At 38.5% G+C, this 16,375-nt stretch overlaps 1 protein-coding gene across 4 annotated transcripts in view; it reads left to right on the forward strand.

The window, feature by feature from the left end:
- Window positions 1-16,375, forward strand: part of FSTL4 (follistatin like 4) — a 493,379-nt gene that overhangs the window by 296,026 nt on the left and 180,978 nt on the right. For all 4 annotated transcript variants that reach the window (XM_043490835.1, XM_038414976.2, XM_038414979.2 and 1 more), the window contains one exon: window positions 6,623-6,743. In XM_043490835.1, coding sequence (XP_043346770.1) covers window positions 6,623-6,743 — 121 coding nt within the window. The remainder of the gene's footprint in view (window positions 1-6,622; window positions 6,744-16,375) is intronic.

The following is a 16,375-nucleotide window of genomic DNA, read 5'->3' on the forward strand; positions in this document are numbered from 1 at the left end:
TTAGACAATTCAAGGTATCAGAGTATATTCTCTTAGATCTCATAGCTATGAATATATAAAGTAGCTGATCTAAATTTGATATTTTTTTTTAAGGAAAGGTGATGGATGTAAGACAATATCTTTATTTTACGCATACTGACACTTGATTGTCTGTTCTACTCTCATATTTCATTCTCCATTTATGTGACGCTTACTCCATCAGGACATTAAAACTGAACTTGCACTGAAAAAAGGTTTAGCCATTTATAGTTATTAGATCACACAGTGTAACTCATTTGCTCCATATTTCTAGGGAAAAAAATAGAAGGCAAAACTCAATGAGCTAGTTTTTTTCATAGGGTTTGGTTTATAATTAAGAATTAAAAAGAACTACTATTTCAGTTGGGAAGCAGCAAGGTCTAGTCAGCACAAGAGTGGAAGTTGGAAGCTCCTGAGTTTTAAAACCAGCTCTAGCATTAATATGCTATGCAGCTTTGGGCAAGTAGCTATGGGTTTGATTTTTCCAGGGTGCTGCATATCCACATCTCCCAGAGGAGAACACGCTTAGACCTTGTCTATACTAGATAGTAGGAGATGTAGTATGTATTCATCCGCACTGGAACTGGAAGTGTGACTGCAGCTCAGGTTGGCATAACTGTACTAGCTTTAATATAGCTAGCGCACCCCAAAATAACAGTAAAGATGCAGTGGCCCAGACCCTTAGCACAGGCTGACACTATGAGTATGGCTCCAAGGTTCCGGGGGGGAGGGGGGGCTTATACAGCCCATGCTGACCCTTGTGCTGCTATGTCTTCCTGGCTATTTTTAGCCATGCTATCTAAATCATAGCTAGGATGGGTATGCCTATCCAAGTTGCAATCAAACCTTCAGTTGCAGCATAGATATAACCTTATACCTATATACCAGTATAGCTTATTCTTTTTCAGTGACATGAAATCAGCTATACTATAACTGCACTGCATATAAACTAGGGATTTTACCAGCATAACTATGTCTGTTAAAAAATCATACCCTTAACTGACAGAATGATGCCAATAAATCTTTTTCAGTATAGACCAGGCCTTATATTAATCTTTGGTCCTTGTGTATCGGTTACAGTGGTGCCTGGGCCTTCTCTTACCCAGTGTCATCTTCACCCCCTCACTATTGTTTACAAATGACTGGCAACAGATGAAGCAAAAGAGAAAAGATCTAGAGCACTGGTAGTGGAAGTTTGGTGCTGAAATGGACTCCTGGCATCGTAACAATGCTTTTTAACTCTCATGCCATTGCTGACTTGCAGGGTATGCTACATGGCAAGTTGCTTTCCCAGAGATTATTTAGGGAGGGATATATTTAAATTTCCCTACTTTATGATTTCAGCTAATTTGCCTTTGCTATGTAAATTGGTGTTTGATCTGAGCTGGGTCTTTTAATTTGTAAGAGTTTTAAATCTGAAACCTCCAAAGACGGGCGCTTTGCTGCAAAGCAGAAGAGGTAAATAAAATAAATGTGGTGCCGCGGGAGATACTGTGATCGCATTTTCTGTGGCCAGCACATAAATTGGCACTTCTTGTTTCCTTTCATTTATTTAAAAGGGAAAATAGGCTGCAGGGAATCACAATCTCTCCTGCTATGGTGGAGCAGCAAGGTAGAGGCACTGCTGTAAAAACCAGACTCGTTTGCTAAGTTGATTGTCATGATTAAAGGCAACATTGTAGCATTTAGGCATAGCCCTTCTCCGGGGGCAATGTGCAGCAGCACTGTCCCAGGAGGAGCCGTGGAGGCAGAATGCGTCCCAGAGCCCTGCAGTGTGGAAGGGATGCAGCCTCTTTGAGGAGTGCAGCATACAACTCCTAGACCCTCCAGCCAACTCCACTGGTTATCCACTCAAACCGCCTCATCGACTCTTTTCTCATCCCCTCCCGCTTTGGAGCATCATGCATCCCTGAGGAGCGTTACCTATGCATTGTAGTTCTGCAAGTCTCTTATATAAACTCCGCAAGGGGGTGGCTCCTTATTCCATCCCACTCCCACTGTGCACTCCTGTAAGGGCTAGACAGAAACCAGCCCTAAGAGGAGGGAGAATAGCTTTGCCAGTTTGTTTATTAAATTCAAATCAAACAATTCTTGTTCAGTGAGAAAAGATCCTTGGAAATAAAAAAATGAAGAAGTATGGTCACATTTTCTCCTTTTAGGGCCTAATCCGATTCCAGCCATAGTCAATGGAACGATCCTACTGAAGTTTCCTTCGGAGTCCATTACGGTGAAATATGACAAAAACTTCAGAGTTGTGGATATACAAAGCTATTAACAACTGTGGTAACTGGAATGTTATTTCCATTTAAAACTCCAATGTATTTTAAAGTCATTTTCATAAATCTACTGAATACATTGCAGCTAATACGGGTTATTTTTTTTCTTCTGACATGAAATCAAAGGAGCTAGTAAAAACTTGTCAGTCATATGAAAAGTTAATACATTTTCAATATAAAAGAAGACAGGGAAATTTCTATCTTTAGAAGATTGAGCTCTGAAGTTATGGTTGATCTCACTTTTATTGAACATTTTTACTTGTTAGGTGAAGGGTCATTTTTTTTTAGCATTATTACTTCAAATTTTCTTTAATACAATAAAAGACTAAAATTGTAAATAAAAGAAAGATTCTTAAAGATTTTCCTGCCCTGAATATTCTACATTTCAGCAGTTTTCTTTATACTCTTTATAAATTGAAAGATCCTGTCATTTACATTAATACATTACATTATTACATTACTTAATTTTGATTATGAATCTTTGAATTAAGTGTTTGCTAAAACTCTGTCCATATATAGAATGAAATGTGTAAAGGGTTTATATATAGTCTAAAGAAACAATTGTCAGAGGTAAAACATATGTTGAGAAATAAGTGTATAGTACATATGTTTTGGCTGTTGTCTATACTAGTCATTAAGACAAGTAATACAATTTTGTCCATATCTAAGAGGGTTACATAATCTATTTTATGTCTAGGATTATTTTTACCTTTAAGTTTTCCATGTTGAATATTTTTGATACACTTGCAAGGAGATATTATTTTATTAGGGAAAACATGTCCAGCTCTGTTCTCATCACATGATGCGCTGTGGAGAGATCACTTCAAGTCACCAAAAGGTGGCACTTTGTTAAATAGAGTTTGAGTAGTACATAAAGGCACTTGGAACTAGTATAAATAAAACATTTGTTGGGGGGGGCAGTATTTTTGGAAAATGCTGATTTGTGGAAACTGATTTTTTGGTGGAAATGTATCGCTCTCAACTAAACTTTTGTTGTGAAGGTTCCTCAGCATGCCTTTTCCTGACAAAATCAGAGAGAGCGCCAGCCCTTGAATAGTTTCATAGACTTTAAAGCTAGAAGGGACCATCATGATCATCTAGTCTGACCTCCTGCATGTTGCAGACCACAAAACCTCCCCCACCTATTCCAGTAATGGACCCATAATCTCTGTTTGAGTTACTGAAGTCCTCAAATCATGATTTAAAGGAGGAATGGGGAACCTACAGCTCATGGGCAGGTTCATTTTCATCCGTCCTGTGGGCCACATACATTCAACTCACCTGCCTGGGAGCAGGCGGGGGGCAGGGAGGGATGGATGACTCAGGGCTGCCCCCCACAGCAGGGCAAGCCGGTGCCTGCGGGGCTGGAGCTGCGAATGCGGGCTCACCCCACTATGGGTGGGAAGCCCTGAGCCTTCCCCCCAAGGCAGGTGAGTTGAACATGTGTGGCCCGCCATTGAGATATATTTTTGGTGGGTCAATGGCCCCTGATACAAAAAAGGTTCCCCACCGCTGATTTAAAGACTTCCAGTTACACACAATCTGCTATTTACTCTAGTTCAAACCAGCAAGTGACCTGTCTCCCATGCTGCAGAGGAAGGCAAAAAAGCCCCAAGGTCTCTGCTAATCTGACCTGGGTGAATATTCCTTCCTGACCTCAAATATGGTGATCACTTACACCCTGACCATGAGAGTGAGACCCGCCAGCCAGACATTCTGAGAATTCTCTGTAGTGACTGAAAGCCCCTCCCATCTAGTGTCCCATCACCAGCCACAGATCTGCCTATTGATGGCCTGTTTATATCCATTTTTTTGTGTGCCAACATTGTCCCATAATTTACATAACTCTTCTCCCTCCCCAACCTTTTATCTCTCTGATGTATTTATAGAGAGCAATCATATCTCCCCACATCCTTCATTTTGTTAGGTTAACTAAGCCAAACTCTTTAAGTCTCCTCTCATAAGGTAGGTTCTCCAATCTCCTAATGCACTGTAGCACAACTTTTACTGGCAAAAGATTTCATTTTCATGTTAACACACCCCATGCTGCACAAATATCCAGGTCATACGTTGAATTTATTATAAAGCAAATATGGTAATTTCTTCCCACTGTGTTTAGGATTCTTCTTCCTGCAGCAGGCCCATAACCGCTATTAATCTTAAGCAAATGTCTACACCTTAAATTTGATTTTTCATGGGTTGGGAAATATTGAAAAGAAAGACCAATAACTGTACTTTGAGTTCAAGAGAAAATGCAGCATTCACTGGTGTTGCTTGATCCACATATTGTGAGCAGTTGATGCTTTCACATCATATAGACATATTGTAAATTGCTGCAAGACTAGATTACTTTATAACTAAGGGTTGGAGGACATGCCTTTTTTATTTCTTTCTTCCAAGTTTAGAGGTCCACACATGTCACAAGAGAGAATGTTCCTGAAACAACTGAGGGTAAAAGAGTTCAGTGAGTCGGTAATAACTATCAGAAAAAGCCAAAGGAATAACAACTAGAATATGAATTTACTCAAGCCCTTACTTAGTGATATAAAGCGTATAGATTCCCTTTATGACATATAATTCCTTTTTATTAATATACTGAGATGGTGATATTACATTGACATGAGTTAGCATTTGTGGGCTTCATTTCTTCAGCTAGTCCCCCAAATAGAAAAGGAGTACTTGTGGCACCTTAGAGACTAACAAATTTATTTGAGCATAAGCTTTCGTGAGCTACAGCTCACTTCACCGATGAAGTGAGCTGTAGGTCACGAAAGCTTATGCTCAAATAAATGTGTTAGTCTCTAAGGTGCCACAAGTACTCCTTTTCTTTTTTGCGAATACAGACTAACAGGGCTGCTACTCTGAAACCAGTGCCCCAAATACTAACCAAATTTATTAACAAACAAAAATCTTTCTAAGGACCTGATCCTGCAAGCAGATGCCCTGCAGAGGACTCCTGGAACTGTGCAGAGCCACAATGACTTTAATGCATCTGTACAGAGGTAAAGGTGCAGTGTTGGGGTCTAAGTTCTCCTTCTCCTCTGAGTCCCCCAGGTTGCAAATGATTGTTTCCTGTAGCCTGATTCTGTCCCCATTGATTTCAAGGGGTGCAGAATTGGCAGTTGAGTTCATAAGTTTCTTTGGGGAAGAGATCTTTGGTAAAATTTCAAAAGTGCCTGAATCATGTAGAAGCAGTGGGTACGTCTATACAGGGATAAAAAAACATCTCACAGGTCTCAGGTTGCAGGGCTGAAAAATCACTGTGTAGACTTTAGGGTGGGAGCCTGGGCCCCTGCGAGGGTGGATGGTCCCAGAGCTCAGGCTCCAGCCCAAACCCAAATGTTTACACAGCAACTTTTATCCCTGCAGCCTGAGCCCCATGCACCTGACCTGGGTCAGCCATGGCCCTGCCGCAGGGCTTTTATCCCTGCGCAGACATACCCTTAGGCACACAGGAGAGTCAACTGGACTTAGGGTCCGACATGCAGAAATTACTTTTGAAAATGTTCCCCTTAGTGACATAAGGGGAGATTGTCAAAGGGACAAATGATAGTTAAGTGCCCAACTGCCACTGACTTTGAAAATCTCCCCCTTCATGACTATAAGTGACTTAGATGCTTTTGAAAATGAGACTTAAGCTCATAAGTGAATTGAACACTTTAGAAAAATTTAGCCCCTATTTCTATTCATGCAGCAGTAAACTAGAAGTGGCCAAAGCAATGGGCTGCCTGTGCTTTAGCCCCCCGACGCTAATATACTGTAACTAGCAAAGAAATAACATCATCTGTGCCAGATGCAACTATTCGAAACAAGTTTATCAGAGGACAGGTATTATCCTAAAATATTACCCTTGTATCTAACATTTCATGGAGTCTTCAGTAACAAATTAACTCACTTCACCAGCTGGAATACCTGGGTGCAAGAGTTATACTGCGAAGAAAAAAGCTACAGTTATGATAAGCCCTGTTCTACACCCATGCTGATAAGGAATGGCTGACATCCTAGACCCTTCAACAGTCAATTCACAACCAATTGCCTCATAAATTACAATAGATGGCTACAAAAAATTTCAGATAGGACTGTAAAGATGAAAAACAGGAAAATAAAAATACCTGCATTGATTTCAAGATAATGGTTTTTAATACTTGTCAAGTTTAAACCCCTTGCTAGTTGTGATGTGCACTGTGTCTGTTAGGATCTCCTAATATTAAATTTATACCATTCTCAGTTTTTGGAGCATATCATTTTTATTTGTTGAAATGGTAAATTTTCTTTCAAAATTACCATGTGTCGCAACTCAGCATTAGTATAACTTTCTGTTCCCGCAGCTAATGGAGAAAGAAGCTCTAGAGGATGATTTCTTGGATTGCACGATGGAAGATCTTCTCCGATTTGATGATTACAACAATGATGGTTACTTAACCCTGCAAGAACTCTATACTGCATTCCGTAAGTCATGATGCTCTTTCCCACCTCTCCTTTGCAATGACAAAATGTGGTTTACAGTCCAGGTGTTATATGAATATCCTTTAGGACAATGTTCTGTCTCCAAAAATGTGTGTCTGAAATAGCTGTTTTCATTCTGAACTTTCCATGGTATGTGTATGAGGGGGGATGGGAGGGTCAGGATTGGCGGGGGATCGTTTCCTTAAGGTAAGGTGTGCTTATCAGGAAATAACTGAATTTTATGGATTTGATAAAGAGATACAGGCAATGAATTATTTTGTTGGCTTTCGTTGTGCTTCTTGTTAATGGTATTTAAAAGATATTGCTGGATTACTGGAAATACCTTTTATTTCCACCTTTGCTAATGAATTGCCGTGTGATCTTGGGACAAATCTCTGTACCTGTTTAACCATTTGCAACATGTATACTGGCTCTGATTCAGCAGGGTGTACGTAAGCAGTGTGCAACTTTAAGTTCTTGAGTTATCAGTTATTTGCCTGGGTTGGTAAGTTTTATGGATTCTTCTTTGAGTAATTAACAGTATCCATTATGAATCATGTATTGGTACTTCAAAGCTAACCCTTCTGATTTCTACCAAAAATAATAATACTTTTTGTGCTTAGACAAAGCTTGTTTATCTGAGTATGTTAAAGGCTTTACAAACATTAATGAAGTTTCACTCCCTCCCTCTAAAGTGTAGATATTATGGCCCTGATTTTCGCAAGATACATCTGTATATGCATAACTTTAAGCATGTAGGTAATGCTACTGAAATCAGTGAAACTAGTGGCATTTCCAACAGGATTCTGACCTTGTCAATTTAACATTTGTAAGATAAAAAGTATTTTGGTGGGTGCTTCTGCCTCTTATTCCTCTTTACAAACTACAGAACTGCAAAGTAAAAGCTCAATATTACCTCCCACCCCACACTCACATTAAACATAGTACCTTGCTCCATGAGTGGTCCCAGTGATTACTCATGGAATAAAATTCTATGCTCATCATAAGTAAGGGCAGCAGAAGTGGGCTCTGAGTCACTTGACATATCCTGAAATAGCATGCTAATGTTCAGTATTATTTGTCCATCTAGAGTAATAAGGCAAATGGAATCACCTTAGAATTGCTGTTTCCACAGATTCATCTTTTCTAAAGTGAGTGGCTTCTGTTATGTTCATTTCAAGTTTTAAATTAAAAAAGGTTTGGGATAATAATTTTTAAAGTGCTCTAAAATTAGTCCCAGCTGGCACCTTGGACCTGTTTTAAACCACATATGCATTTAATTAATCAACTCATGCTGCAAATAATAGATATGCAATAAAACATAAAACCTTGTACATTAAGAAGACTATAAAGTGAATTAACCCAGCTATAAAGACTTGACATGCAGTTACTTGGGAGCATATCTGGATCAAAGGGTTTTCAAAGTCACAGGAACCCTAAGCTAAATTCTAATATTGCTTTGAATGGATTTGTAGTTCAGTGAATTTTAAATAGGTAATGAAAATCAGACAGGTGTGAGATACTACCTAAAGAACAGTCAGTAATTGATAAGCATTCAAAAATGTCTGTAGTATTACTTCTTGGTTTTCTTTAAGATATTTTAAAAGAACTTACTGTGGAAAAGAATATTCTCCACCCAAACAACAGAATAAGCCCATTTTGTGACTTTATTCTCCATTTTATATTTCCCCAAATAATAACTTTTATTAGGATAAGTTGATGGTTTGTCAGCATCCTGAATTAGAAAGTGGGATGATTTATGTATCTGTAGAAACTTTGCAGCTTTTGTAAGTAAAAAGAAAATCCTGGTCAAAGTACAACTTTTCCTGGGAAATGTATTTTATTAATATGATTTTGTAGAATGCATTTCAAACATGTTTGCTCTTCACATAGTTATCTTAGGTGCATAGTTTGGTTTTCAAGAAAAGGAGTACTTATTGCACCTTAGAGACTAACAAATTTATTTGAGCATAAGCTTTCGTGAGCTCCAGCTCACTTCATCAGAGGAAGCCAAAATGCTGCTTTTAAAGGTACAACATCCTCCATCTTTTTCATAGATGTGGACCCATAGACCCAGTGCATAGACCCAGTGCATTGGCATCTCTCTTGCTTAGATCTATATGAATTAAGTCAATCACTTTTGAATGATGGCAATAGGCTTGCAAAGATGGCTGTTCAACGGACTGTGAAATCTAATTATCAGAATTCAATGACATCATAAAGTCTGAATCTAATTTATCCTTCCCCAAAATCGTTATGTTAAATTTGTCCCAATGCACCATATACCTGTACAGTGCTCTAATCCAATGGAGGTACAAAGATGACCTTCATGGTTTGAAGAGCTGAACTCTCCACTGTGTCATTCTTTTGCTGCTTTTAAAATCATAGTTCATTTTAAAAACTCCCATGGCATTTCTGTAAGAGCTACAAAGTTGTCGGTCTGCCTCTCTCATGCTTGCTTGGTAGCTTTCTCTCTCCCCCCTCCTCCCCACACTACTGTCCAGAAAGTATTTTTAACATTATGATATGCTGATCAGTTGTAAATGAATGCACCAGAGTAATTGCATAACTTATCTTTCCTGAAAAGTGGAATGGTTCTGGTTTCAAGCTACTAGTATCTAATAGGTACTAATTTAACAGATGTTTTAAATAAACTATTTACATACAAGTGTTGAATTAACTCTCACTTTTGGATTATGGGCAAAATAATGGATATCTCACTTTGTCTCTAAATTAATCATTCTATTCTGCTTTTCTGAAAGATATGTTGTCCTTTTAATTAATCCACTGAGTACAATCCCTCTGAGTTTGTTTGCATTCATGTAAATTGCTCTAAATAGCTGTTAGCAAGGGAGAAAAATGCTTAATATTTAAATTCTTCCTGATCATACATAAATAACATGTCAAGCGGTATAAATATTTTCCTGATGGGTCTTGCAAGAAAAGCAAATTGTGGGTGTCTTCCAATCTCTGATTATTGAACCTTATCAGACATCCAGGCTCAAGAGACATAGTGAAAAAAATCCCAGCTGTAACTTGATTATTTCAAGATGTCCACATCCCAGGAAATGTGAAGAACACTGGTAAGGTGCTAGCTTGGCTGTTTTATGTGTTTGCCTGCTTCTTACTTTCTATCTTTCTTTCATAAAACTCAACAAATGAATAACAAGTAGTAATAGGCCTAGCTGTTTTAAGAACGAGAGCAGAGAAAACATCTAATTAATAAGCATGGAAACAATCTAGTAATTTGGGAAGCATGTTACTCAGCTGAGTAGGATGTTGAACATGCCCAGATGAGTGATTTTTGGGTAGCTCTTCAGGAACTGTGTCAGACTGGAGGTAGTTAAAATTAGGTATGTCATTGCTGGCCTTACCTTTGTCATTCCCAAATGAGAGAGTAGTAGGTTGGCAGATGCAAAACTGTCTGGGAAAACTCTAGCTCTATATTATATCATCAATGTGGACAGGTCAATTAGTAATACAAATATGACAAAGACAAGGAAAACATGTATTCAGTCAAAATTGCTTTATCTTGTCAATATTGCTTTAGTTAATAAGAGGTTATTAACAATGAGATAGAAATCCTGTTAAATTATAGCTCATTGGGTTTTTCAAACTGACATTCATTTTTGACAGCTTGGCTTTGCATTTCATTAGATTATAGGAAAGCAAAAAACAGCCCTTTAGAGATTGCTTTGACTATCCTAAAACAGTTCCACTATTGCCGGTAGGTCACACTGGGTTTAGAAAGCTTTTGATTGAAGTTGCTCGATACAGTATGAATATGTCATTAGATCAGGTCAGAAATTATGACACAAGATAATTTCCAAATCTCAAAGCACTTATGGCTCTCAAAGGTTGCCTTCTGTGCCCTATGCTTGTCATTGGGCATTGTCAAAGTGGAGCCCTGGGAAAGCCTGCTATATAGTAGTTTTTCTAGTACATGAATAGTGAGATTTTGAGATGCTTAATGCTCTAGCTAGGAAAAAAGAATTTGAATGAATACTTTTCAAAAGAAAAAAGTGAAATACTTGTTTTTCAGTCAATGCATTGATTATCCTTGTCATATTTCAAAACATTTTACATATAAACACTTTACAGAGAGAGATACATATATCTCTAAGTACATCCACATTAAATGCACAGCTGTAGTTTGGGAGGAACAATCATTGCAGGAGAATGAACGAAGAACAAATTGCAGACAGGATCAGACCATTTTAAAGTACAAACTAGTGGCAGTAGAGCAGGAAAAAAGGGGGGAACAAATAGGAACCCATCTGTCTATAAATGTAAAAATGTTTCTCATTCTGACTTTCTCATTCCCATGCTTTGTTTTGAAAATCAGTTTTGAATTTTTTTCCCCCTGTCCTTTCTGGTTCTGATTCAGTTCTAAAACTCTAATTCTTCACGCATCCCTAATGTGCATTAAAAATGCACAAAGGAGACTGAGTGACTTAATGGACTGAAAGACTTCTACTTTTAGGTCTGCCACAGACTCACTGTATGGCCTTGGGCAAGTTTAAAAGCCTCTGGGCCTGAGTGTCATAGTCTGTAAAACAGAGATAATCATACTTCCCTCTTTCCTTCCCAGGCGTGTTGTGAGGCTTCTATAGATGATGTTTGTAAAGCCCTCTTTAAAGTCATTAGTATTAATAAAATGTTAAAGGAAAACGTTTGCTACTTTGGAATTACACACTCAAGCAATGGAATTTATTTAGGACCTGCACTATATGTTTGTCTATTGTCTAACAGTGTGTGCGTGTACAATATATTTGTATAAAGCATCAATACTGTATTGATCTTAACAAGAGTAGAAGAGCAAAAAAGGGCCCTACAATTAGCATGAGAGGGGAGCACAAGCCTAAGTGGGATGCTTAAGCCCAGTTAGAAGCTCATCCACATAAACACCATGTCACTGGAGGGTCTCTGGTTATAGCAGAATCCTGGGAGAGGCAAATCTAGGGAACAGCCATGCTATGTAGAATTCTTGAATTCTACCTATGGGAAGAAAATTAAACTCCATGGCAAATTGTTGAGAAGGGTAATGCCAGTTAGAGCTGCATTAAGGAACTCCCTGTGAGATGTAAAGAAAAAGCAGCCATGGGCGGGTGGGGGTGGGAAGGGGAAGCATTGGCAACAGAATTTAGCTAATCTGCAGCCATAAGGGAGGGAAATCTGGTAGCCACATGATGAATCTTGTGCTCTGTGAATGTTGTCAGACCATGCATTTGGGCCTGAGTTTCTTGTATATTCCCAGGTTGAGTGGCTGTAGCTCCTTTTAATGGGAGAATAAGGAATAAGGGCATATTAACTTCTGTAAGCTAAGATCCTGGTCTGGCATGATTTGTTCTTGACAAATCCATGCTATCTATTCCTTTATAACTGTATGATCCTCTAGGTGCTTACAAATTGTTGTATGCTAATTTCCATATCTTTCCAGCTATTGAAGTTACACTGAGTGGTCTCTAATTTTCTGGATCATCTTTGTTCTCTTTTTTAAAGACAGGTACTATGTTTGCCCTTCTCCAGTCCTTTGGGACCTCACCTGTCCTCCATGAGTTCTTGAAGCTAATCACTAGTGGCTCTGAGATTCACTTCAGCTAGTTTCTTAAGTACCCTGGGGTGAATTTTAATAGGCCCTGCCACCTTGAATACAACTAACTTCTCTAAATATTCTTTAACCCGTTCTTTCCCTATTTTGGTTTGTGTTTCTTCCCCCTTGTTGTTCATATGAATTGTGTTAATATCTGGTCACAATTAACCTTTTTAGTGAAGAATGAAGCAAAATAGGCATTAAACACTTCAGCCTTCTTGGTGTCATCCATGTTAAACTCGTCTTCCCTGCTCAATAGTGGACCTACACTTGTGCTATTCTTCTTTTTTTCATCCTTAGCACTTTGTACATGTTCCCCCTTTTTGTAGGATTCCTTTTTGTTTTTCAGGTCATTAGAGAGCTCCTGATGAAACCATATTGACATTTTACCATTCTCCATATCTTTTCTTTGTGCTGGAGTAGTTTGTGGTTATGACTTTAATACTGTCTCTTTGAAAACTGGCAGCTCTCCTGAACTCCTTTTTCCCTTAGATTTTTTTTTCCTGTGCGACTTTTCCTACTAGCTCTCTGAGACTCACGTTTCTAAAGAAAAGTTATATATATACTTTATATAGCACACATGCCCCTATATAAATACATATATCCTTGAACATATGAGGCGCATGGCTTTCTAATGTAAAAATAGCAATTCTATATTATATATTTAGATTAAGTTTATACCCATCTGTGCTCCTGGTCAGTGGGATGTTGTGGGTTTTTTGGATGCTTGTTACTCTATACTTTGGTAAGATTGGTCAGGTCTGCTTAATTACATTGGACAACTGTATTGTGATATAAGGCATTTTGCTTTAGATGTGCTCCTCTTAAGCCATAATATTGTAGCTGTTATATCTGCAGGATCAAATCATCATCGTTCTAAAATATTGAGAGTTTATGTTCCATGGTCTGCCCCTTAGGCTGTTTCTTCTTGCTATGTGGTCTTCTTCCATGGGGCTGCAGATATCAGTGCGCGGTGGGAAATAATTCATTAACTTACCAACATTGACTTGTTTCTCCTGTGAGTTATGCAGTATCTTAACTTCAAACATGCTGTAGCAAGCAAGGGAGTTCCAGCCTCCCAGATCAGATTGATCAGACTGAGGCAGTGGTAGAGGATGATGCTAGGCACCCAGGGGAAGAAATGAAGTTTCCCTTCAAATTGACCGAGGCAACTACTTTTGAGCCCTGTTTGCCTCAAAAAATAAAATGTGCAGCTGGGTTTTTCGGAGATACTGTTTATTCTGTGGCTCCCAGAAGAGTGAATTAGAAGCAATTTAGCAGAACAGTCCTATACTTTCTGTTAAAAAAAAAAAGTTCGGCAAACTAGTTTGAATTTAAGAAATTCTCACAAAATGCTAGATGCACAAAAGTAAGTATTTTGATTTCGCTACTATTTTATTTTGAAAATTTGATCTCCCTTCCATACATCAGATGGAGATGGGATATTAGATGGGTGGGATCTGAGTTACCCAGGAAAGAATTTTCTGTAGTATCTGGCTGGTGAATCTTGCCCATATGCTCAGGGTTTAGCTGATCACCATATTTGGGGTCGGGAAGGAATTTTCCTCCAGGGCAGATTGGAAGAGGCCCTGGAGGTTTTTCGCCTTCCTCTGTAGCATGGTGCACGGGTCACTTGAGGGAGGATTCTCTGCTCCTTGAAGTCTTTAAACCACGATTTGAGGACTTCAATAGCTCAGACATAGGTGAGGTTTTTTGTAGGAGTGGGTCGTGAGATTCTGTGGCCTGCATTGTGCAGGAGGTCAGACTAGATAATCAGAATGGTCCCTTCTGACCTTAGTATCTATGAATCATCATATCTATGTACAGTGATAAGTCACACCATTTACTAGCTGAGTATTTTCCAGTGACTGCAGCAACATTTTGGAAGCCCTGGGAAGCATAAAGTAATCAGAATTTCTGTAGTGGGCTTGATCCTGCACTTCTTATGCTCACACAGAGTGAGTCACATTTTGCATTCCTTTGTCTAGTTGGGTGCAGGAAGGCATTTGTTCGTCCACCACAAAAAAGTGCGTGTGTGTGTGTGTGTGTGTGTGTGTGTGTGTACACACTCGTGTGTGGAGGAAACCAGCATTACCCCTACCTTTGTTGTCCCATAAACCCCAGAGCTCTGGGTCCCTTCCAGCAGTGTCTCTCTCCCCCTGGGCTCTCTGTCTCTGGAGCTGTGCCCTCATTTTGCCAGTGATGTGTGCCTTTTACATATCTGTATTCTTTGTCCCTCAGAGTTGTCGTCCCAGGGCTCTGTGTCTCCCCAAAGCCCATTCTTCCCATTTCCTCCAGGGCTGTTTGTGTGTTCATCCTCTTGTAATTCATGCTATTCCTATTAGTCAGTGGGTCTCCATCCAGTGGAGTAACCAGAGCATCTCCTACTGGTCCATGCACATTATGAGTCCTACAAGAATTTGGATTTGTGGGTTTTCTCCAGTCTAAATACAGTATTTGGTGTGTAACTTCTCCCCAGATCCTCTAAAAGGGGCATGAGGCTTTTGGTGTCTTTTGCCACATAGAATGTAGGGTGGAGTTGAATGGACGTGAAAAGTAATTTCCCCTTCAAAAACTGAACTTTTGCCTGCTGGCATAATAGAAACACATTCTGGCAAAGTTTGAATTTTTGCATTTTAGTGAAACTATCATGAATGTAAAAAGAAAAGGAGTACTTGTGGCACCTTAGAGACTAACAAATTTATTTGAGCATAAGCTTTCGTGAGCTACAGATCACTTCATCAGAATGCATCATGCTCAAATAAATTTGTTAGTCTCTAAGGTGCCACAAGTACTCCTTTTCTTTTTTGCGTATACAGACTAACATGGCTGCTACTCTGAAACCTATCATAAATGTAAAATTGCAAAGTTTTGTGTTGGGAATGAAAAATATCTTGCTGTGTTCCATTAGGGTGTAACGTGCTACTCACTGCTTCAGCAAAGCTGTGAAAGTGTGGTTTTGTTGTAACATGTTGTATATTCTCAATAATTTTGCTGTGTTTTGTGAAAGGAAAAGGCATTTTCACAAAGGAGAAAAATCTTCCACTTTGCAATAAGAAAGCATTTTTGCTGCAAATCTAATTAAATTTCTCTTTTAAAAAAAAGCAAACCATTGCATTCGAGCAAAATTAGGGAAATACCACATTTTATGCTCAAAGCAAAATGATGTTCAGTGTAAAGAGCTGTGTTTGCCAATGGAATGAACACGTTTCCCTGGGCAAAATTTGGGAATGCTTTCACATTCTGAGCTTGTACACGCAAATTAGATCAATATAAATCTTATACATTGTGACAACATGATTTGTCTGTGGATGAACAGGGAGTCTCGTGAAGTAACTGTTACTGAGAATCGCCAAGAAGTTTTTAGACTTGGTAAATTTTATTTATTTTAACTATTTTAAGATTTGTGGGGTCAAAAATTTTTGGACAAAATTTGCAGTCAAAGCCAGAAACTTTGATGTAAGAACAAATTTTCATGCTCTGTATCAGTTTGACTGTTTTGTCTTACTCCACAATATCAAATGCACACTAGTGCCAATGCATTTATATGTCAACTGCAAGAACATAGTAATTTTTCCAAATACCTTTCATTTCAAAAGATACCAGCTGGAAAATGTTAGTGGACTTAATACATAATGATTGGAGAAAACGAACTAATTACAAGTTGGTATTGGAAATCTATTGTGTACAAATTGCAAAGAAAACTCATTAAAATACAGTGCTTTGGTAATTTAAAAATGTTCTTCAGGGGACATTGATTTGTTATCTCTGTTTTTAGATGTAAGAATTTCCAGTGTTGAGTAAAATAAGTGTTTCAAAGGTGACGTAGTGATATGTCTTCATACACTCTTGCAAGACTGGAATATCTAAATATTTATAAATGTGTATGGATGACTCACTGATGAATAAAGCTGGCTGAATGCTATATCCCAAATAATTATTTGATACATACCAGCAGAGTTCATTGAAGAAATTTTGCACATGCAAATAATAGTATTTTCAATAACTTATGGATGCAAAATTGCATCAGTAAAATTAAATG

This window comes from Dermochelys coriacea, chromosome 8 (assembly GCF_009764565.3).
Source record: "Dermochelys coriacea isolate rDerCor1 chromosome 8, rDerCor1.pri.v4, whole genome shotgun sequence".
Taxonomy (NCBI): Eukaryota; Metazoa; Chordata; order Testudines; family Dermochelyidae; genus Dermochelys; species Dermochelys coriacea.